Here is a 23737-nt window from a genome sequence, read left to right as displayed (position 1 = left end):
TTAATCTTCATCATTTTTTATTGTTTTTTATAAGTTCCAAGTTCAATGGAACATTGAGCATCAGTAGCCAACATGAAGTTCGCGGGTGTAGTAAGTGTTTCCGTGGTAACAGTGAGCTCCACCAATCAGAGATGTGATGTTACACTATTTGGATTGTGGGTAGTGTAGTATTTTTTTCAATGAAAAAAAGTTTATTTCATATGGACTTGTGCATATACCATTGTTTCACAACCTAGTAGCTTGTGGTAAGTGGATAGTTACGACATTATGGCTAATAATCAATATGACAAAGGAGAATATGAATGGGATTTTTCACTTCCGGAACCTCACTGTTGCTACTAGGGAAAACTGCTGTTGAATCGATGTAGACCAGTTCACCGTTTCAAAGCTTTATTGTTAACGATAAAGGAACTGTAACACGATCTGGTGTGAACTCCGTGTTGTGTTTACCATCAGCTCTCAGGAGAAACCATACCTGAACAACAAGATTTCCCCCCCCCCCCCAATATCTCCTCTGTTCCTATGGAGTGGGCGAACAAGTGCTCTGACAACATTGGCTGGAGGCAGTGAAAAAATTACAGTTTAAAAAAGAATCAAAAGACCACGTTTGGACCCTCCACAGTCAGGACAACAAGACAAGAGTGAAAAAACATGGTGCGTTTGTAAAATGGAAACAGACTTATTGAATGAATTTTGAAATATTAAGCCTGTGACTTAAATGGCCACTGAAGATTCGACTTCTCTGAGGAGACAATAAATGGCAGCGCACAGAAACATCAGAGCTGCGCGGAGTGACGGCGAGACTGTAACGTTCCTCAAATATAAAGGCTATATTTCGATCGCATATTCTACAATGCATTCCGTTGCCTTTTAAATCAGTGCAGTCGAGACTGCTTGGGAGTTTTGGGGCTCACTGGATTCATTCACATACCAGACAGTCAGACAGCGGTTGCAGTGCTTGTTAGTCACGGATATTACTGATTCCTCCTGCCCGCAGACTTTGGAGAAACTTTTACTGCTGTAGTTTGGTTGAGTTTCATTTTTCTTAGAGTTTGTTAGTGTTAATAATTTTTTTAATTGTTTTGATTTAAATACTGCTGATCATTTACAGTGTACAAGCAAGTGGAATTTTGTGTATTGACTGTATATCTACAACCAACCAATGTAATGAGCGTGTTGCATCAACAAATGACCTCAACTATAGCCATGTGTAAATCTGACTCGTTGATTTCCCCTTGTCAGACGCTGAAAGATCCCAACCTGTCGGCGAGGAAGGACTTCCAGAGGGAGGCGGAGCTGCTGACCAACCTGCAGCACGACCACATCGTTAAATTCTACGGCGTGTGCGTAGACGGAGACCCTCTCATCATGGTCTTCGAATACATGAAGCACGGAGACCTCAACAAATTCCTCAGGTCAGTCTTTCACTGAAGATGCTGTCAGATTAACCTTACAGTAGCAGGCTGGTGCTGGATGAGCAAATTAGGACCTGACCATATGAACAGACACGCAAACTACAGAGGGCGAAAACTCACTGCGTGCATGACCCTATGTTTCTGCTGCCTAGGAACATTTTCCCAGGTTGGCACTGGTTGGACCTATAGTCACCAAATGACTGACAGTATGTAAATGTGACTTCAATAAGAGTCAGAGAAAAAGTAAGTTCCCCTGCTGATAAGACATCCAGCTAACTTCATAGCTTTCTGAGTAAGCAAACACGAGCGCTTCGGCGCTTTTGTTCTGTGATGTCAGACGGTACCGGGGGAAGTGACCTCTGAAACGCCTTGACAAAAGCGACACGATGCCGGAACAGCGAGTGCTTTGGTAATGGGAATCTTCACCGGTATCGATGTCAGTGGGCACAGGAGGAGTCTCGGATAGAAGTGTGTTATTTCAAGTGCGATGACAGCGGTGGTGCGCGTGGGGTCTTTTTCTGATTTTGAAGTTTGAGCATTAATTGAAAAGATGACGTGTTGCGATGCGTGTGCCTTTGTGTGTGTGTGTGTGTGTGTGTGTGTGTGTGTGTGTGTGTGTGTGTGTGTGTGTGTGTGTGTGTGTGTGTGTGTGTGTGTGTGTGTGTGTGTGTGTGTGTGTGTGTGTGTGTGTGTGCGCGCGCGCGCGCGTGTGTGGATTCAAGAGTGCATGAAGACTTTCTGTCGGGAAATCACTCCTGAAATGAAAGGCAATGTTGCGAATGATGAAATTCTTTCATGCAGGGTGCAAGACATGGCTGATTTTTGGTCTATTGGTTCTGTTGGTCACATTTAACAGATGAGATGTGTAGTGAATCAGCGAGAGTGAATAGAGAGTTTGATGTGCAGGTCCAGCTCAACCTTCAGACATACAGAGGGCGGCCTGCATTCAGTCGGACACCTCTAAATGTGATGGTATAGTCAAACAGAGGTATAGAGACAGAGAGACGCACTCTGAGAAAAAGGACTACTAATCCCCTCACAATGTTGAATCATTAAACACACACACACACACACACACACACACACACACACACACACACACACACACACAGAGTGAAGACCACTGAGTTGCACTACAACCAGGACATGGAAGAAGAGAGGGAGGCTAAGAGAGGATGATGAAGAAGATGAGAGGCTGTTAAGAACAGCAGGAACCTCTCACAGGAAATGAGTTCTCCATTGTTACCTCGAAATGCTAAGCAGGGAGAGCACTCTCGACCCCATAGTCAACTTGCTCTGGTAGAATGTATGACTTACTGTACAACCAGCAAAGACTCTATACACATGAGCTGTCTGAGTACTTGCAGGTTTTATTTGATGTATTCATATTTTTAACAGTCACTCTTTATTACACTAATTCTTCTGAATGGGTAGAACAAAGTAGCAGTGCGAACAGGGCAGAGCTTTATTAGTAGAGTCAGCAGCTTTGAGGAAGTCATAAAAAGGGGCGGTCAGGTCATAACAATGCTGAAGAGACATTACAGGTTCCGACACACATGAAGCTACGAAGAAGGAAATAGCTGAACCGTCTTCTTACACATGAAAAATCGACTCCATGAGTGATCAAACGCACACGTATGATTCCTTAAGATAGATTTTTTTATTTTTATTACTGAGTCAGTTAAGAGACTTTTTGACTCTCCTTCATATGGGCTAGGGTTAGGCTGTGGCCGCTGGTCAGCGACAAAATGGCATAGTCTCACTTTAAAACAGTGAGTGTAGAGAATTATTACAATGTCAGTTCGTCCGATCCCTAACGTTATCCTTTGCGACACAGAGCCCACGGCCCAGACGCCATGATCCTGGTGGATGGCCAGCCACTGCAGTCCAACGGAGAGCTCGGCCTCTCCCAGATGCTGCACATCGCCACTCAGATCGCCTCGGGCATGGTCTACCTGGGCTCCCAGCACTTTGTCCACAGAGATCTGGCAACCCGCAATTGCCTGGTGGGCAATGGCCTGCTGGTCAAGATCGGAGACTTCGGCATGTCCAGGGACATCTACAGCAGCGACTACTACAGGGTAAGGCTCCCGGCTCCGCCAGAATTGTCCGCTGCTTTGTGTTTCTCGGTGCCAAGCTGTTGGCACACCACATATCATTCTTGCATTTTCACCTTCCCACTCGCTGTGTTCAAAAGTGAAATCCCTCAATGAAGAATCACCTTTTTTGGTACCCTCAACCGATGTCCGCCACCATGCTGCTTCCTGTATAGACGACTTGAGACTAGCCTGTGTAAGAGACTTGAAACAGCAACCGCTCATCACAAGCTCCGGGGCTGCGAACTGCGGTGAAAAGGTGTTTCTCGGGGTGAACGCTGCTGCTCTCTCCTGTGGCGTCTTTTTGTTGTTATTTCCATCTTTTTTCTTCCAGAGGAGACTCTGCAGCTCTCCCTCCCCGGCGCGGCCCCAAGTTCCTGCCGCAGCACTCATACATTCACGCGAGGGTGGAGAGGTTTAGCAGTGGGGTAGGAGATGAGCCTGCTTAGCCTCCAGCGTGATGCTTAGAGGCTTGTTTATATAGTTTTCTATTCATGTCCTCTCTGCTGTTTAACGCGATTAGCAACTCTGAATGCTGCATACCAGGCTTCCACTGCTGTGCTGAAGAATTTAGCATTTTGCTGAATAACTAAGTGGATCTTTTGGGGGAGATGGCTGCTATAGATCTGGCTCCTTTTAAACAGGCCGCTCTGTGCGTGATGACTTCAGGTGCACCTGGTTTTGTTTCCCAGCGTGACAGCTGGGCCAGTTCAGCCTTTGCTGGGGGCAACGCCAGCAGTCGCGAAGTATCTGCCTGCTGTGCGAACATCTCTGTGCACATAAAATAATCAGTGAGGACATGTGAGGGAGATGTCTTTGGGTGTGTGGTACATGGCTCCGACGCGTATTGTTCCTGTGCAGGTTGGGGATGTGGTCGAGTGCTTATCAGTATAATCAAGCTGACTAACTGTGTTGGCCGTCGAGTGGATATAGAAGTGTCAGGATGGCTATGAGGTCAGGGGGTTTCAGTAGGGAACAGAAAATTGTTACTCTGAATTTATTAAAAACAGTCATGCATAATTCTGTTTAAAGACCTCCGATCACACCGGAGCAGCGGTGCGTGGGGGCTGTTGAGACCAACGTAACACTTATAACGACAAACATTTGGACGATTACATACATAAATCCCAACGTGGTCTTAAATCAGTTTCACGCTGAATTAGATTCTGCCCTGCGCATGTTCAAATATTTAAGTTACACAATGTCAATCACCATTTTCATGCTCTGTGACATAGCTTAATGACAAATTCATATTCCAGCCACACTTTTGAAATATATTATTCAAAGCTCATGGTGGGATTAGCATCGAGGGGTGTGTACATACTCTTCATACAGTCAGGAGTACGCATTAAAAGCTCCATGTGGTGGAGAATAATCGCTTCACACATGGGCCATTTTTTACGCCATCTCACATCTCACACTACAAACCTTGCCCGTTTTGAGACAGGATTATTTTATTTCGATCAGGAAATCAAATGAATTTGTCTGTGAGGACACTGGAAGGAACTGTGCATGAGTTGAAAAGCAACAATGGATGTTCAAATCGAAGAGTCTGAGTGAGGAGGTCCACCACAACACTTGTGAGAGGCATAGTCTATACTGTGATGACAGTAGAGAGTGTGGTGGGTTAAATAGTCCTCAGGTAACCACATGTTGTTAGTTCAGCGAATGTGTACAAGCCCAGCGCAGCCTCATAGGGCTATTGCATACGAACCTGAGTTGGAAGACACTCCACCACCGTTAAAGTCTGCTGCGTGGGAACCCTCCGATCTGCCACTTAACTACAATGACGATGGACAAAGCCAGGTGGATCTGACTAAAGCTATATGTTGGCAGTGTGGTCCGGATGTGCCTCGAACTCGCTCGTTCATTTGAAACGGCATCTGAAAATTACACAAGATCATAAATGATTTAGCCAAAGTATGTTGTATTTTCAAAACCCAAAATGACTAATTAAGGTTGTTTTTTGTGTGGAGCACGTTCCGTATTAACACACTATACAGTACATGTGTGCCCGTTTGCGTGTTCCTTGTTTGGAAAGTGGAAAAATGTTACAAAAGACACACCCGCATCAGTGACGGTGGTACGAGAAAAGAAATGACTGCAGCGCAAAACCAAGCCAAAGTGATAACAAACGTCCCGGTTCGCCCTGCGTCCCGTGTCCTCAACAAATATCTGTAAAACACTGACATGTTTTGAACAGCCCCTCTCCCGTTTTTTCAACCAACTGAAATACCAAAACAACGCACGATGCTCGCAACATGCTTGTCTGTACATATATGTCAATCAACTTAATTGCCAAGGCTGTCGCTGTTTTTAACCAACAGTAAAAAACATAAACAATGCACCGCGAGTCAAAGTTCAAAACTGATTTGTCTGTGTAAGTGTCAATCAATCTTGGCGGCGAGGGTGTTCCTCGGCTCGCAGTCGGCAGTCAGGGCGGCTGGCTGTCATGCTGAAAAGAAAGTCAGTGTCCTTTCAAAGAGCTCCAGGAGGTTTACAGCCTGCTTTTCGAAAAGAAAAAAACAAAACAGTACCAGGCATTGAATATGCTGCATTTGCACCTACTGCAAGTGTTCATTTTTCAGTTGCCAGCGGTGGAAACGCCGACGTACCAAGTCATATTAAAACGAGCAAACATAAGTGGTGGGTACATTCTTCAGTCAGTGAGGCAACCGACGGTGACAGCCAACTTAATCGGGCTGCTCAGGAGGGATCGATCAACAAACTGAAAATGTTAATTACAGATTGGAGTCCCTGTAGTTTCATGCATTTCTGTTCTGGTTTGCATTGTTCGATTACAACTAAATAATTAATAAAAATCAGGCTGAAGAAGGCACATTTTGTGTTTTTATTCAATGTTTTCAAGTGATATTGGCCACAAGATAAAAATGAATATGTTAATTTTTTCAAATGAAGTTGATTTTGGGAGAAACGATTTGTAACTGAGGCGCTGTCCATGGTGTTGAAAGGTGCGCTGATGAAAAATCCACTTGTGCCATATGCTCATATATGTGGGTTTGCAGTAAAATTACAAATTCCCATTGTTCAGATTAGAAAAAAGAAAAATGTATCTTTAATGTTTACTCATTCTGAGTTTATCTGTTGTTTTGAATAAACATAATTTGCCAAAAATGACAATGTCTCAGCTTGGAGATTTGAAAATGTGGTCACCCTAATCGAATGCCTACAGTGTTTTTATCTCTGTGGATATATGCTGCCTCTACTCTGTTGAGAACAAGAGCAGTTCCCCTGTAGCTGCTATTGTGAATGCAAACAGTACAGTTCAAGTTTTATAAACGCTGCAATTGAATGGAAATTATATCATTTTTAATTTGAGAGAACAGTTGTGTGGCACAGTCTTAGTGTGAATTACAGTAAAGTTTAAACACAGTTAATTTCTAAATGCTGCACCATATTTTATATTTATTTTATTTTTGAATTTGAGAGAATGTTCATTTTGATTTACTTCAGTAAATTTACTAATTTCTATGTTTGCATCCATATGTAGCCGTATTACAGACCTAAAGAATGACAGCCATGTTCAGTAAACCAGTGTTCAAATCAAAATAGAAGAAATAGGAAGCAATTTGTGTTTCTTCTTTTCACTAATCTGAAAAATACTGAACCCTGATGTTTGCGTACCGTTACACCCCCACCAACCAGCATTAAACCAGCATGTATACAGATAGATAACAATTAAACACAACTCAAGTTCAAATTCCCTCCCCTAACTGATCCAAGTGGAGCTGCTCAGTTGCCGACCAGTGGGACTGTGTGTGCACCGTTTCCCTTTGACCTGTCTGGACAAAATGAAGAATGAAACTTGTCTTGGCCCAAAGAACACTTTTCCTAATTGACCCTGAAGACCGAGTCACAACTGATTTAACATGCAGATACTGCTCAGTCGGAATGTTAAATGGTTCAGTTGATTATTCTTAGTCTGCACAGTTATAATTGTAATATATATGATCTGTGAGTTAAAGGGAGTTGCTTCGGGTTAAGACCTAACAAGTCTAACTGGGTTTTTATAGTGAATTCATCTGTGAGATTATATAGGCGGGTTTGGGCAAAAGCTATAGTATATTAATAACAGAGTAACATTTGTGCCAGTGCAAGCGATATTAATAAGCCGGAAGCCAAGTGAGGGATCGTGTCCTTGACATGATGCGCGAGCCGCTGCTGGTCGGTCAGCGTGTCAGCGCGGAGTGAGCGTGAACGTGGGGCCACGGAGGTGAACCTCGGAGCACATCACCTTCCTCACTGACAGGTGAAAGGAAACAGCTGGCGACTCCGTGTGTAGTTACAGTCCTGCCCGGGCTAACCGCGGCGTGAGCCACAGGGTGACAGGAAGTGGCCAGAGAAAGAAAAATGTACCGTGTAAACAAAGTTTTATTTATATTTATTTAATAACTAGGTGTGTGTATTAGAGAGCTGCGTGCCAATCCGAGGGAGCCTTTTTCCCAGTGAAACGTCGGTCCCCTCGATTAAACCCAGTGTTGAATTTATTGAGGAAATTCTAGACGAGTGAATAATTTATTGAATAATTTAACGATTCGGCGCAAACAAACATGCGCTCACTTCCACACCGCAGTGAGACGGGGGAGAATAGCTCTCGCAAATCTATACGTCGGATTAAACATTAACTAGATAAATGGTTTTCAAATAGAGACCAAGTTTCAGCATGAATTTGGTCTGTGTGTGTGTGTGTGTGTGTGTGTGTGTGTGTGTGTGTGTGTGTGTGTGTGTGTGTGTGTGTGTGTGTGTGTGTGTGTGTGTGTGTGTGTGTGTGTGTGTGTGTGTGTGTGTGTGTGTGTGTGTGGGGGGCACACCTTGTCTGAAGCTGCTGCTCGGTGGGTTGTGATAGCATCGCTGCCCGCCTACACAGAGGAATATTGACAGAGCCCAGAGATAAGGAGCTCCTAACAGTATTGGACATTTTCCCCCGTGTTGAGTGATTATAAATAGCAGCACCCTGCCAACAACACAATCCTCCCATCGCTGACTAGTCGTATCGACGCCTGCTGCCCTCCAGGACTCCTGAGACACTCTGCAGCAGGAACGAAACATCTTCAAGAAAGGGAGATGAATATTGTCCCAAATCACGTCCGTCTGTCACATCCCCCTGCTCCGCTGGCGCAGAGTACACCTTTGTGTTGTTTCAAGAGAGACGACCGCAGACCCTGCGCATGCTATGTCTGTGTCTTATGCCGCCGCCTCGCAATATAACAGGTAATGTTTTCCAGAGTTCAGAGAACGGGGCACTGAATTATGCATGTGTAGATAGGTATAAATGACAGCGGATGCTCCGAAGGTGCATATGCTTTAAATGTGCAATAATAGTAAAAGGACATGGAACAGGAACAGCACAGATGGAGGAGCTCATGCAGGAGCCTCTGTCAAGCCGCAGATCTCAAATATCATTATTAACTCTATTATTTTCTCTCAGCGAAATCACGGGTTTCTTTGTAATCCATGCCCTCTATATCACAGGAATGAGTACAATATACACTGCAGCAAATCTGATGGTCCGTGACAGCTTATTGTGCTCTGTCATTTTTCTCATAATAACCAGTTAGATTTGTACAATATTCATTGGTTATGCGGAGGCAGGAGTCTGGAAAAGCTCCTCCCTGATTTGTTATTGCTCACTGACTTTATGTAATTTGTGTTTAATTCAATTTGCGGCGGCACGAGAGACGTTGCGGGAAAGCGGCAGGTACTCCGACACGAGCCGTGTGCTGGTCCTTCACGACGGTGGAGAGAAAAGCAGCGGCTTTTCGGTTTTCTTCTGTCCTGCCCGAGAATATTAAACATTCTCCAGACTTTTCCTCTCGGGGTTTCCTTGCAGATTGAGTGTTTTCTTTCAGCGGTGGCAGGGCTCTGTTCTTCATTTCAGTGAGTGCGACGCTGCCTGAATGCAAAAGCAGGACTGTGTTGAGGGACGCGTGTGTCCAGTAGTTCTTAAATAGAAAGGGCAACAACAATTGCAATCTAATCGTCGACATTCGCGTTTCAAATGGAAATAGATTTGTAGCCAGCTTTTGTTTTTTTAGTTTTTTTTTATCATTTGTCATTTCGAATTATGGGCTAATATCTGTCAAACACTGTAACAATGTTATAATCTAATGACTCATTGGACTTGGTGTTCACGTGACTCTGCCAGGAGGTCTGTGCTTACCTGCACCGCATTGCTTTAAAGAAAAATGGTCCCCGTGCGTTGTACTGTTTCAATGATCAAACAGATGCTCCTCTGCTGCATTATTTATCACGCACAAGCTCCTCAAAATTGAATGTAGCTTGGTGCTAATGAGTACACAGGCCATATATATAACTGCTGCAGGAAGAGGTGGGGGAAAAAAAAAAAATCTGTTCTGCCTCTCCCCTCGGCTCTTGTGTTTTTTCCTCTCTGTCTCTTGGCCTACCACTGCTGTCTTACATGATCACTCTCTTATGGAGTAATAAATCTACCAAATGGAGGAGACGCCACCGTCGACCCCAGGAGGACGCCTGTGCCTTCAGAGGGCTCCGAAAATACAGTTTCTGCCGGCTCAACGTTTTGGGGCGAAACGCTTAGTCGCTTTCCTGATGAGACTTAGATGAGAAGACCGATACATCTTTTCATATTTGGTAAATATGAAGTTACCACCTGCAGCCGGGTTATCTTATCCTGGCATGGAGACTGGAAGCAGAGGGAAACAATTAACCATGGCTCTTCAAATGCAACGGAACGCGCTCAGGAACAAACACGGTATTTGTTTCTTTAATCCGTACAAAATCCAAGGCGTAAATTCGACAGGTCGCACTTTTACTGGGGACTAGAGCAATAACTTCCTGTCATCACCACGAGGTCGCCAGGCTGCCACTGGGAAAAAAATAACCGTCGGTCAGTGATTCAACTGCTTGTTCTATTTAAGTGACAAGATATAAATTATTATAGCTTTCATTTTTTAATATCAATGCTTTTTCTCACCATTTCTCTGCTTTACTTTCCAACACTCATTTCAATGCAAGCTAAACTAATGGCCTGCTGGGTTTAACCTTATATTTACTGAACGGATGTGGGTGATATCTTTTCATCATTTCATTTTTTTATTTTTTTATTGGACCCATGTAGAAAGCTTTAGAGTGCACACTGTGCCAGGAGACTTATAATTGAACAGCACGACACTGGGCTCCACTTCTAATAATCCCATATTCACACTGCAGGTCCACAGTCAGCAGCAACATTAAGCAGCTACCTATCTACACATGGTGTTGCTGTAGAGCTGCGTGTGAATTAAAAAATTGCGTGACGGCTTTAACGTCGCGTGCGCGCGCGGGCGTTCAGAAAAATATTCAGAAACTTTGGCCACCCACCGGCATGCAGCAGCCAGACTAGATACCACTTTATCTCCACATGGCAGCAGCGCAGCAGGTATACACTTAATGGACATCATAGCCTCTAAAAGTGAACTTGTGTTCTGTGCTGTTTGAGCCGGGCGAGCAGAGATAGCAGCGGGGTTAGAGCAGGGGGAGAGAGAGAGAGAGAGGGAGTGTGTCTAGATGGTTATCTGGGCCCTTTAAGGAGTCGGGGGGCCTCCCAGGGCTCCCTGCAGGCCCGGAGCGCCCGTCCAAGAGCCCAACTGGGCCAGTAATCTATCCTCCTGCCATGCTGCTGTGCTCTCCACGCCGTTAATCCAATCACTCGCCTGCCACGGTGGGACGGGCAGAGCACTAATCCAGTTTACACAGCAACAGAAAAAAAGAAAAAGAAAAAAAGGGGCCCCAGACTCATTCCTCGCTCCCCGCTGAGCATTTCCGGCGTCTCCGAGTGACATTGAGTGAGAAAGATGAGGATAATTACAAGGGCAATTATTTCATTTTTACTGTGTGTTTTTTTTTTCACTCCCATGTTCCATGCTAATTGCCATGGCCTTGTCACAAAGACCCAAGGTGATAGCATGCAGTCGTTCGGGGAGCAGGGAGTCGGGCTGCTTTAATGCCCCTCGCCACGGCCGCGGCCGTTGAATCATTAGCATGCATCTGATGAGGTTTAGCCTTGCGTGCAAAAGGGCAGGGTGGACCTCAGATAAGTCATTTAGGCTAACAGGAACTTAATTAATTCTGTTTAATCTTTATAAGGCTCCACGGGGGGGGGACAGATTGGTAGGCAGCCCCTCACCAACTCCTCCACCTCACTTTTCTGCCCGCCCGGCTCGGCCCGGCCCAGAGGTTTTTCTCACAACAGGGGCGACTGGTCTCCGCATCAATATTGGCGTGATGTTGTGTACAGTACGAACACGTGTCCTGTCTAATGAGACCAGGTGGTGATAAAGTCCGTGTTCATCTGGCCATTAGCCTCGCAGGGGAACCCCGGCTAATGAGGTTGGGGGTGACGCAAAAGCCAAAACCGCTGCCAGACATTTTTTGATGCCCACAGAATTCCCTCTGGGACTGTCACTAAATACTGTGTGTGTGTTCAAGATGTTTGGGAAGAGCACATCACTTGAAAAGCCCTATCAAATTTATGTTGACCTTAATTAGGATTTTATCTGTCCCGCCACTGAAGAAAAAAACCCCAACGGCCTCAATTGTCTCCCAGGGTGGTAGATAAAACTCTACTTGTTTAAGCTGGGACTCAGCCAGAGAGGGAGCTGGCAGGGAGGGTACGGATGAAGTAAGGAGGTAAAAAAGATGTTTCTGTCTTTGAGATTCTACTAATGTCTCAGATGCTCTTGGACAAGTTATAGAGTGGCTGGATTGTGACTGGAGGATCTCCAGTCTTCTCTCCTCACATTACAAATACACTGCGATGCGGTTGAGAAGAGCACTTAACCCCTGGTGGGATTAGCAGTAAGTCTGCGGTTGCACTGCTTGGGCGGCTCTGAGGTATACATATACAATAAAAATATGTTGATGTGAAGCAGGGATGTGGCAGAAAAAAAAAACAAGGTGTGCTCAGCAAACCCCTCAGGACTATTGGATAAATGGAAAAAAAAGATTTTTAAACAGAGTTTTCTAAGGCGTTAAAGGAGTGAACGCATTTTGGTCTGTCCTAATAAACAAAGTTTGAAAAAAATGTTTCAAAAAGTTTCAGTTCCACTCACATCCAATAACTTCAATCAATTAACATGTATTTATATAGCGCTTCGCAGCAACCGCCAGGTATCCAGAGTGCTTTACATCAAGAAATACCATTAAATAGAATAAAAACAAACAATAAAATCAGACAAAGGTACATAACAAGCAGAAGGAAAGTGTCACAGCGCACAGTATAAAGAGCCAATCTAAATAAAAGCGTTTTAAGGTGGGATTTAAAAAGTGCCAAGTCAGAGATAGAACGTAAGTCGGGAGGCAATTTGTTCCAGAGTTTTGGAGCAGCAACAGCGAAGGCACGACCACCCCACTTTTTAGGCCTCGACCTTGGGACTTCTAAAACAAGTAAAGAATAACTTGTTTAAAGAAAGGAAAGAGTTAAAGACTGAGCCCAGTATGAAATAAGTTTCCAGTGAAAGGATGCCCTCCATTTGTTATGCTGAAACCCCAGATGAAAAGTTGGACACCGTGCAGGTTAATGGAGTGTGCTTTTGATCCACAGTCAGCATATAGGCGTTCTTGTTGAAAACCCTCTCTTAATGGTCTTGTTGACCTCCGGGCCATGTGTACACACACATCGATTTGTGTTTAATGTAAGGAAAGCCATACGGCCTCGTGATATCACTGTGCAGTGAACACGAGCATGCTACACGCCAGTTATCGACCTGTTCAATGTTCAAGACGCTCAGGACCGGGCTTCAACACTGAGGAGCTCGGAGGTCCAAAATGGCGCCAAGTACCAAGGATCACGGTGAAGCTCCAGTATCCAGAGGTCATGAAATGTCTTTTTCAAAGGTTTGTCCTTTTGTGAGCTGACGCTTGCTTTTCGTGGGATGAGGGTGACGAACAATGTATGACTTCTCCGAGGAACTCGCCTGGGCGTTCCATTGTTTTGTAGCAACACCAGCACCTTCTAGTTATTTAATGCCCTTTCTGGTGTTTTACAGTATTATATTTCAGATGACCACCGAATGACTCCTGCAGGTGATTGTGTGCACAAGTGGTGAATACAGAGTAGTTTTTTTTTTCCTTTCATTTCCTCACCCTGTCAAGTCAGTGGTTTTCGAAGACATCATCATAAAGCGACGTGACCAGACTAAAATGTTGTGTGAATACAGCACAGATGGTGAAGAGCCGCGACGTCAGCAAAGTGGTTCAGAGATGACGGATACACGGCGATGTCGATCTCAAGTTTGCTGAAAAAAATTAGCTGTGAGAGTCTGCAAGTGTGCTTTATTTTGAGTTTTAATGGTGACATCTGAATTCATAAATTGCTAGCGTGGAGCTTGGTAGTAGTTAGTAAGAACTCAGGGAGGACTAACCCATAAATGTGTATTATGCATTTATGAATAGCTGGTCACACTCAGTCCAAGGCTTCAGAGAAGCTCACAGATAAAGGACAAGTGCAGCCAAACAAACAGAGGCTTCATATTCAACAATCACATGTGATGTCCCGATGATGAATCTGCTGCATCAGGCCGACACAAGGAGGCTGTATCACAAAGAAAGGAAATGGGAAATCAGTGCATTACGTAACTCGGAGGTAATTAGTTTGACTTGACTGTTTTTGTTTTTTGTTTTTTTATATCTTGGTTTAAAATGCCTCGCAGCTGAAGGCACACAGATGTTGGAGCCGGTTAAGTGATTTGGGAGAAGAGCTTGTGACTGAATGAACGAAACGAATTGTGTTGTAACCCCGAAGTGCAGCCACAAGCTAAGATGGCGTCCTAATGATGATTTCAGAGCTTATGGTATATTTGACTCTGCATTGGATTTGTTTTTTTCCTTGTGTATAGAGAATGAGCTCGGATGGATGGATGGTAAAAATGTGAAGATATATATACTGTATATAGCAGCAAATGCAAATAAAACTGAACAAGGTAACGACAAGTAAATGACAACAGTAAGTGATAGGAAAATACATTTCATATACAGTAACCAGTAACCTACCCATACAGTATATTATGTGATACATAGTAGGCTACATATTGATAACATAGTAGTAGATGCAAGTGCTTGCGATATATATAGAAATATTTCTAATGTGAATGTGTTATTCTATTAAGCTGGAGATACAATACATTAATTGCTCGTACAGTTACACAGTTGAACGTTCTGGGAAACATTAGTAATCGCCCCATAAATTTAAAATTTGTTTTTGTGTGTGGATGACCCTCAGGATGGGAAATATTGTACAGCAGCAGTCCGGCATGCAGTAACCAGGGGGAGCCTACAGAGCAGCAGCTTTCCACATCAAATCACAGCAGCATGTTCAAAACATCGACGTCAATAGTGAACTTTGACCCCTGCGCGTCACAATAATCCCTTTCATTAAGACTGTCTGAGGATCCGGAGCCGGAACCTGCAACACCCTGCCACCCTGTCACATCAGTCTTGTCCAGCTCATCACCGCCACTGACATGAGTGGGAAATAGATGTAATAGGTTTTAAAACAATGCCCACTAATGGAAGTTGAGAGCAAGGAAGATTAATGGATGATTGTTTAATTGATTAATACCCAGCCTCATTGGGTTTACAGTAAAAAGCGGACTTCATTTCATGTTCTGCTGGTTCGCAGACTTTAAAGAGCTTACAGCTGACATCTCCGGTGCCACAGCGGCCTCGCTTTGTGAAAACCTTCTCATCAAAGCTTTGCATGTTGATGTTTAGCGTCGTCTGTGAGCTGAGGAAAACAGAATTCAAGCATTCATATATGCAGCCAAAGGGAACATCTTTACCATAAGAGTGCATACGAGCACCCATCATCCCTTGACTGAAGCCATCTTACATTAAAATGAATTATCATACATTCAACTCCATGCTTTGAGAGCTTTGGATCCTGCGCTTGATGCCAGGGACTTCTGCAGAGAAGGGATTGCTGTATTCATCAAGAACAAAGGGGCGGTTTAATACCACAACCTGGGGGAATTTTATATCCCATGATTCAATACATACAGAGCAGGTGACAGATAAGTCAACAATTTTTTTTCCTGTGTCGCATTAGTGTCTACATCCGGCAGCACGGCATACATTCATGAGAGGTTACGCATCTGTTACATGCAAAGAGAGTTAATCCCCAGACGCCGGGGAGTTGTGTTGATGACCGAATTTTTCTAATCTGTGTCGTTTTCCATTTGCAGTAACCATCTCTTCTCCTCTCTCCTCTTCTCTCGTCCCCAGGTCGGAGGACACACCATGCTACCTATCCGCTGGATGCCCCCAGAGAGCATCATGTACAGGAAATTCTCCACGGAGAGCGACGTCTGGAGCTTCGGAGTCATCCTCTGGGAGATCTTTACCTATGGGAAGCAGCCTTGGTTCCAGCTGGGTAACAACGAGGTACAAACAGCCTGAGGCATGAACAGTTGGACATATGCCGTGCACGTATATTATCTAAGGCTGTGCTGCAGGCCCCGAATGCACACGTTGAAAATTATAGCTCCAGATTATCCGGAGGTAAATGCTGGAATCTTCATTTTCATTTCACAATGTCAGGCAAAGGTGTTCATTGCACACGCATAAAAAAACACTATATTTGTGTTATTAAAAAAGGGGAAGAAGTTGGATGGAGCTGAACAGATTGGCTCTCCCCTCGCTGAGCTCTGCGTCTGGGGTGAGGAAATACTGCCCCTTAGCTTCAGCTGCATTGAAGGCATGAGCTTTCTTATCCTAGATTCAAATCTATGCAGCCCTCTTGGATCTCACTCTGCTGCCCCCACGTTGTTTCTTTTCTCCCTGAGACTCGCGCCGGCCCAACAAGGTTATAAATTGATGGCCGCTCAGCCACCAGACGAGATATCTGCAGTACATTACGGCCACGATTGTTGGGTTTTTTCCCGTGGAGACTCTGCTTTGAATCAATAAAATTTAATTAGGATCACTCTTGTGAAGCGGACATAGTGAGAAAATTAAATTGACCTTAAAAGAATAACCTGGCATGTGGCACAGACAGTATTTCAATTGGAACATCAATATGTCCTTGGGCTCGTCACGAATGGGGATTCCCAGATTTCTATCAATGTTTTGAGGACGAGGAGTTTTGAGACACTGACAGCGTGATGAGATGAGAAAAGTATGAAAAGGGAACAGCCACCATCTGTTTTTTCCAATGTAATTTGGGCTTCAGGTGGTGTTTGGTTGGGATATTGCTTTAATTATTATTACATTACCCATTACAATAGTGACAATGGTAAGTTATTACGCGGATGCTGTCGGAACAAACAGGCTAGGTTCTCCTCCATTGAGCTGCTCTGTTGTTGATATGAGAGGAATGAATTATGGGAGAACTTGTATAAAACCATGTGTTAGACATGGAGAACATAACGGCGCAGCCATGAAAACGTGGAGTCAAGGTCTGTATGTTTTACTTTGTGTTTCTTTAAGCGCGGGAACAATCGCTGACACAGAATGTGTAAACGAGACACTGGAAGACAGGAGGGCAAGGATGAAAACCGAATAACCTTAAAACTTTTCAGATGAAACTAACGAGTGGAAACAATACTGTGCGTACACATTTTGTGTTCGTAGTTGCAGTCAAAGATGTTGGTGCATCTCCACTTCATCAGTTTAATGCTACCCCCCCCCCCAATGCAGTCCGTCACATCTGCCTGCAGCTGAGCGTGCGGCCGCTTATCTGTCCGTCCGAGGGGCTTGTTAAGTGAGAGGCCCGGAGTCGAGCCCTGCGCTGGGATCGTAGGGCGACAGTGGGAATTCACAACCTTGTTTTTCCTTTCCCCCGGCCTAATGGCAAAGGCAATAATATTTGCATTCACTGTACGTATTGTGTCTACAAAGAATACCCGCAAAACACATGTCTTTATTACGTACCCTAAAGCAGCAGCACTTTCGGTCTGAAGAAATTAAAGACTTAGAGCGTAACATCAAGACCTACGTCAAGTCATTTAACCCTTATGATCTGTTTGAGGTCCCGGAGACGCCTTAACAGCTCAAAAAGAACAAGCGAATACATGTTTCAGAAGTTTGCTTCATAAATGAAGGTCTTTTTTTGAGCCTCACAGAGCCCATCTGTACACACACACAATGATTTTCAAATGCTCCATATCTGTGGTTGGTGCTTACAGTCTCTCTTATTCAGCATTCTTTTTGGGGCAGGGAGCGAGACCTTTCTGGAGTCAAAGGGAAGGGTGACTTCTTCAATATCTCTCTCATTATTGGTTCAAAAGTTGAAAAGAGATATAAACAATTCAAAAGGGGAAAGAAAATATTTAACAATTATTATTAATACTATTATTATTATTATTATAAGCACACAAACAGCTGTGGGGCCGTGAAAAGAAGAGGAAGTAAAGCCAGTGTCAACAAAATTCAGCGTACATCAGGATGTATGGAGCATCACATGCTGAGTGTGTTGCCGGTACAATGATTGGAAAAGTTCATTACTTTTGTTAATCTCAACCCTGAACTTCTGTCACCATCTTTTAATTTGATGACTGACTGGAAACAAGCGGGGCAATGTCAGAGGCTGTAATTAGAACCGAAGCAATTTCTGCAAGCCTGTAATAGGAAGTGCAGGGAAATACATTTCCACCATAATCTATAACCCTCAACCTCATCCCGTTGTAGGTTTGGAAATGATCAGAAAAAGTTTCCACGTGTCACAGACCCAGTGTTTCATTAAAACCCCTGGATCCCCCGTCAGTCGTGATCCTTCCCAGAGACTCGTGGATATCTGCTCGCGTGTTTGGGCGCGTGCTCGTTGCCACGTCCGCTGCAGCCTTCACTGTTTGGAAATGTATGCAAAGAGGCTCACGGTCTCATTGCAGGACTCGATCCTCAGTCTCGAGCCAGACTGTCTGCCATGTCTGTTATCTCTGTTGAGAAGATTTGACAAACTGAATATGACAATGGAACAAAAGGGTAGACTTCACCTTGCTAAACAGACATAACAATCTCTTCCTACAGGTTTTTTTTTTTTTAATATTTTGTATTGTTTCAGTTGTGTTGACACTCTTGGGTGTAAACCACAGTGAAATTGCATATATTTAAACACAGATTAGGGTTTTTTCTTACAGCAGCAGATCAGGAACTGCTTTGTTCTGACACTGTGGTGTTGCGCTGCTCGCTCGAAAGAATTACATGACAGCATCATTTCTTCCTTTTCGGTTGACTCTGTAATTATTCTTCACCCTGAAGAAAAAATGAAAGACGTAAAGAAGAATAACATATTTGAGCTCATGTGAAGTGTGAGGAAATGTTATGTGGTGACATAACACAAAACTCAGTCCTCACACACAAATAGACTCATATCCATTCTCTTAAGCTTTATTGGCCTGTAACTGACACAAAAGATGAAGTCAAATCGCCTCGACAGCAGTGAGTTATCTGGCTGATTAGAGCACAAGTCCGACAATAAAACGTGATCAATTTCCCTATTAGCAACATCTCAAACCTCCACCCCACAGATATCCACTTTCATTATTACGCTGTGCTTTGGGGACGGACTAAAAAGAATCTTGTTTCCCGTTAATATTGCACAAATTTGAGGCCGAGTGCATTCTGTTTATTTCTTCCATAACAGTTTCATTAGTTCAAAGCTCAGAGGACGGTCTGCTCAGTGTCACCGGTTTCTCATTATGAGCAAACCAAAGCAATCAGTCAGTGAAAATCGTCTGTCTCACTCCACTGCCCTCTCTCCGCCGCAGGTTATTGAGTGCATCACCCAGGGCCGGGTTCTGGAGAGGCCTCGCATTTGTCCCAAGGAGGTGTATGACATCATGCTGGGCTGCTGGCAGAGGGAACCGCAGCAGCGACTGAACATTAAGGACATGCAGAAGGTCCTGTTCGCCATGGGAAAAGCCACGCCGGTCTACCTGGACATCCTGGGCTAGCAGCAGCCCCGGGTGGCCCGTTCCTCGCCAGGCAGACAGATGGACAGAGACGTACTGACGGACCGACACACACGAACCCAGGAATAACCAAACCAACCTGCTCCACTGTCGCGAAACATCTACAATGTTTGGGAAGGACTTAAGTGCCTGCAACACTTTTGGATATAGTGGATAAAACGTATTCAAAAACACGCACTTTTACATTTTGTTTACTCGCGTATAAGATGTACAGGTTTGAAGAAGACTTTTTATTTCCCCCCTCGAAAAAAAAACTGCAAAAATGGAGACAAAAAAGGGAAGCGACGTAGACTGGCAATAGGAAAATGGCCACAGTGTGATTACATTATAGAGAGAACACATCAGAGTTAAAATCTATCCTGGGTTTGGTTTTATGAATATATATATAGAAATATTACATATATTTTATATTTATTTCTTTTTGTCAAGGTGTTGGAGGGTCTGCCATGTGTGTTGCCAAGGGCTTGGCCCTGTCCGAAGACATCACCGACCAACTATTGGCAGGGACTTTGATGATGGAAGCCTTACTTGCACTCTGATTGGCCGACACTGAGCTTTTAATGGGAACTCTGCTTCTGTGGAATAACACTGGATGGTTAAAAAAAATAAAACATAACGGAGCGCTCACTCTGTTGAGGACCTACCCAATCAGACAACTGACAAATCTATTTTAATTTAAATATAATGTACATATTGTAAAATTCTATGTGTCAAAATTATGTTAACTTATTTTTTCGGACGTTATTTCGGTTCCTTTTCTGACTGTGATCCTGGTGGCTCAAGTTTAAAGCTGCGGTGTTTGCTTTCGTCCTGATCTAGGGGAGAATTCTCTTGGCGATTACCCGCTTCAGTGCCGGTAAGTTGTCTTCTGCGCTGAAGGTGAATACAGTTCGCAAAGCCCCACTGACATTGAATCACAGACTTTGGAGAATGGGGACGACCTGGAGCATTGGTTCAACGCTGAGGTGATGAAACCTCATGTTCACTTTTCCAGTTCTTTTGCTCCACACCCCTCAAACACACACACACACACACACACACACACACACACACACACACACACACTCACACTCACACTCACACACACACACACTCCGCCCGAAAAACCGCCCGGTCATCTTTCAGGCTTAATGGTATAGACACTGCTTTTCCACTCTGAAGAAAACATTTTTTTTAAAGTGAGATTATAAATCATTTGTTAGGCACCGCTCCCTGCAAACACAGACCGCGGAAATCTGGAACATAAAAGAAATGGTTCAACACTTTGAGAAAAACGCAATTATTTACTGTCTTGCTGAGAGTTGCCCGCTGCTCCTATAATCTGTCAGCTCAATATGAAGCTACAGCCAGGAGTTAGCTTAGCTTCGTCTACATAAGCATATATATATATATATATATATATATATATATATATATATATGAAAATCTGCCCACCAACACCTCCAATGCACCTTTATCATCCACACGTTTCGAGGGGAGAAGTGATCGCAGTTTTTCCGGGCTCTGGTCCAGAAGGGTCTTTCTTTCAAAATCACCGGTGTTTATTATAAGGCAAATGACGAAACCCGGCCTTACCAGAGCCATTATTACAGTCTCTTTCACTGTATGCGTATGTAATATTTTTGTAGCTGTCGTTAACAATTTCCCATGGGTCCTCGACGTTTGATTTAAATCTCATGGAAGAAGTCCGTGGGTGAGTCGAGCCGCCGTCACAGTAGTGATATGGGCGAATCCATTGACTTTGTTAAAATCACACAAAAGCTTCGACTTCTAATAAGCAAAATGCTGCGTTGGATGACGACAAGAGTGCGGCTGGAAAACCACAGGAACGGGCTTCACTTTTTTTTCCCCCTTTTCTTCCAGAAACACCAATGAAAGAAATGTTCCATGAGAGCACAGATTGAGTTATAGGAGCTAATGGAACAGAGGTCGGACGTAGCCCGACCCATTTCCTCGGTGCTGTGTCAGCGCTGGGAGAACGCTCCGGCTGCACGCATTATCATTCTGCCACGGGGGGGGAGAAAAAAAACACCACTCACAATCAAAAGTTCAGCAACAGTGCCCCTGCAGAATAGTGTTGGGGGGGGGGCATTTGCATGAGGGGAGTTGATGACTGCCATTTAAAATAGAGCTCTGCTGCTTTCCAACAAAAGAAAACACAACGCGGACCAGTCAGAGACGTGTGACGTATGTGTGCGGTCCTAAGAATTCATTTTCAGCCAGTGGGTTGTCGGATCGAGTTCTATTCCCGAGGGTTGGAAGGATTTTGAAAAGGAGAGCGTCGTGTTAGATACTTTATTTTCCATAACAAGGCCTGTCCTAGGCAGATGACGTCGGCATCCTGACAAACCGCTAGCCATGAACAAGAACACAGTGACTCTCTCCTTCACACTGCAAAATGAAACACTTCTGTTGTTTTATAATTGTTATTATTCTGATCTTTTTTCTCTCATCAACTGCACATGACTCACACGTTCACTCTCCCTCCTCGCACTCGTGGCCTTTGCATGTTGAGCGATGATGAGGTTTTGCGCTCCATCTATCGCTTCGATAAAAAAAACAACCTCTTCCGTTACAACCCGAGAGGAGCCACCGGAGCAGGTAGACGCGAGTTGATTTGTGGACGGTGCGTCCAAAATGATAATTACTGAAGTCAATCAGCTCATTGTGTGGCGTGCGTTCCATATCTTTTGACCATTAGGACATTTACTGAACTGGAAAAACATGAAGAGTTTTGTTTCAAAACGTGACAGAAAAGGCATGACCCCCCCCCCCCCCCCCCCCCCCCCCAAAAAAAAAAGCTTAACAGCAGAAGTAATGATTAAAAAGTAAAACCAAATATTATTAGTTTTTAAGAACCATCCGTAATTAAGTCCTCAGTTGACAAAATGTGTTCCTTTTTCACAGAGAGGATTCGGTAGATTTCTCCAACATGAATGAAAAACCTCAGGCAACGACTTTATTTTATGATGTATCTGGATATAAAAATGTTTTGGGGTGAAGCTCTTCCTTGTTATCTTGACATGAATTCTCACAGTATCACAGTGTTGTCTCTGGTCCCTTGGGACTGTGTAAAACATCAATGAGCATTCAGTTACTTCAAGTGTTTTATATGAGAGGCGGGATCAAATCCAATGAGTTACCCAAATCATTCAGTTTTATTTTGTGTGTATTCTCTTGTGGTAAAGATCAATGCTTAAAGACATTATGACACAGATTGTGAGCAGTTGCAGGGTATTGTAATCCTTTCATGGTGAGTTGAATATTCTTTAAAAGCATATTTTTTCCTTTTTCTTTTCTTGGATGAACTAACTGAACACTTTTTGAAGCAAAGTTGGCATTATACAGTGTACACATGTTACAGAATATAAAAATGTGGTATAACAATTGCAGTATATAAAATACTGGTATTCCATGATAGATCTTTGTATTAATGTGACTCTCTTAAGAAAATGTCTTCAAACAATCAGACGATCTCCTTTTCCATTTTGTCCTGTCTTATAAAGATGTGTGAATTTGACCTGACGTTGTCTTCATCTAAATCTCCCAGGGAGCTGAACAGCATGTGTTCATACATTGTCTCCTCTTCTCCTCCCCCACTCCTGAAGAGACGCTAGATGTTCCTTTGGTGACAGAAGGTCAGGACTGGCTACAGATCGGCAGCTCTGAAGTTTGTATGGACGCAGTGGGTGAGGTCGCATTGTCAAATTGTCTTAAGAAGTTTCCCAAATCTTGACGTGACCTGGAAGTATTTGATCAGCAGCCATGATGAGAGCTGTTCCTATGCTCTAAATGCATAGGAAAGGAACTTTTGATGCTTCCTTTCATATCTCCTTTAGCATAGGGTTCACTGGACCTTCCTTTGTGAGAGTAAGGAGATAAAGACGCCCCACAATTCATTGCGGCAGCGATTTTTAACGTGACGCGCCATGCACGGACGTAAAGGATTCAATCAGAAGAGAGGAATATGAATATGACCCAGAAGAGACGCACGTCATCATGTCAGTAACTGTTACATATGAATCATATATCTGATGTCACACGGTGGTAAAACACACTGAAACATGCTGATGGATCCACTGAGCTCTTTTATTCTTTTTCATTATTCCCCCCCCCACACACCCTTTGACCCTCGACCTTCACAACCAAAAGCTGCGCATTAGCACGTCGCAACTTTCTCCGTGCTGCAACAGAAAGTGCCTTAGGTAACGGCGCAGATGACGTCATAAGCAACTAAACTAACGACGTAAAATCTGAAAAAGATCTCAGCCCGTCGGGTGAG

General features: G+C 43.9%; 1 protein-coding gene across 7 annotated transcripts in view; it reads left to right on the top strand.

Annotated features, from left to right (window-relative positions):
- The window catches only part of ntrk3b (neurotrophic tyrosine kinase, receptor, type 3b), a 184135-nt gene extending 161897 nt beyond the window's left edge, over nt 1-22238 (top strand). For all 7 annotated transcript variants that reach the window (XM_035628672.2, XM_035628676.2, XM_035628671.2 and 4 more), the window contains 4 exons: nt 1243-1415; nt 3253-3496; nt 15770-15928; nt 19252-22238. In XM_035628672.2, the coding sequence (XP_035484565.1) occupies nt 1243-1415; nt 3253-3496; nt 15770-15928; nt 19252-19437 (762 nt within the window). In that variant the 3' untranslated portion in view covers nt 19438-22238. The remainder of the gene's footprint in view (nt 1-1242; nt 1416-3252; nt 3497-15769; nt 15929-19251) is intronic.
- Nucleotides 22239-23737: the final 1499 nt, after the last annotated feature.

This window comes from Scophthalmus maximus, chromosome 4, assembly GCF_022379125.1.
Source record: "Scophthalmus maximus strain ysfricsl-2021 chromosome 4, ASM2237912v1, whole genome shotgun sequence".
NCBI lineage: Eukaryota > Metazoa > Chordata > Actinopteri > Pleuronectiformes > Scophthalmidae > Scophthalmus > Scophthalmus maximus.
Note: the sequence above shows the minus strand (reverse complement) of the source record. Positions and strands in the feature narration are given on the sequence as shown.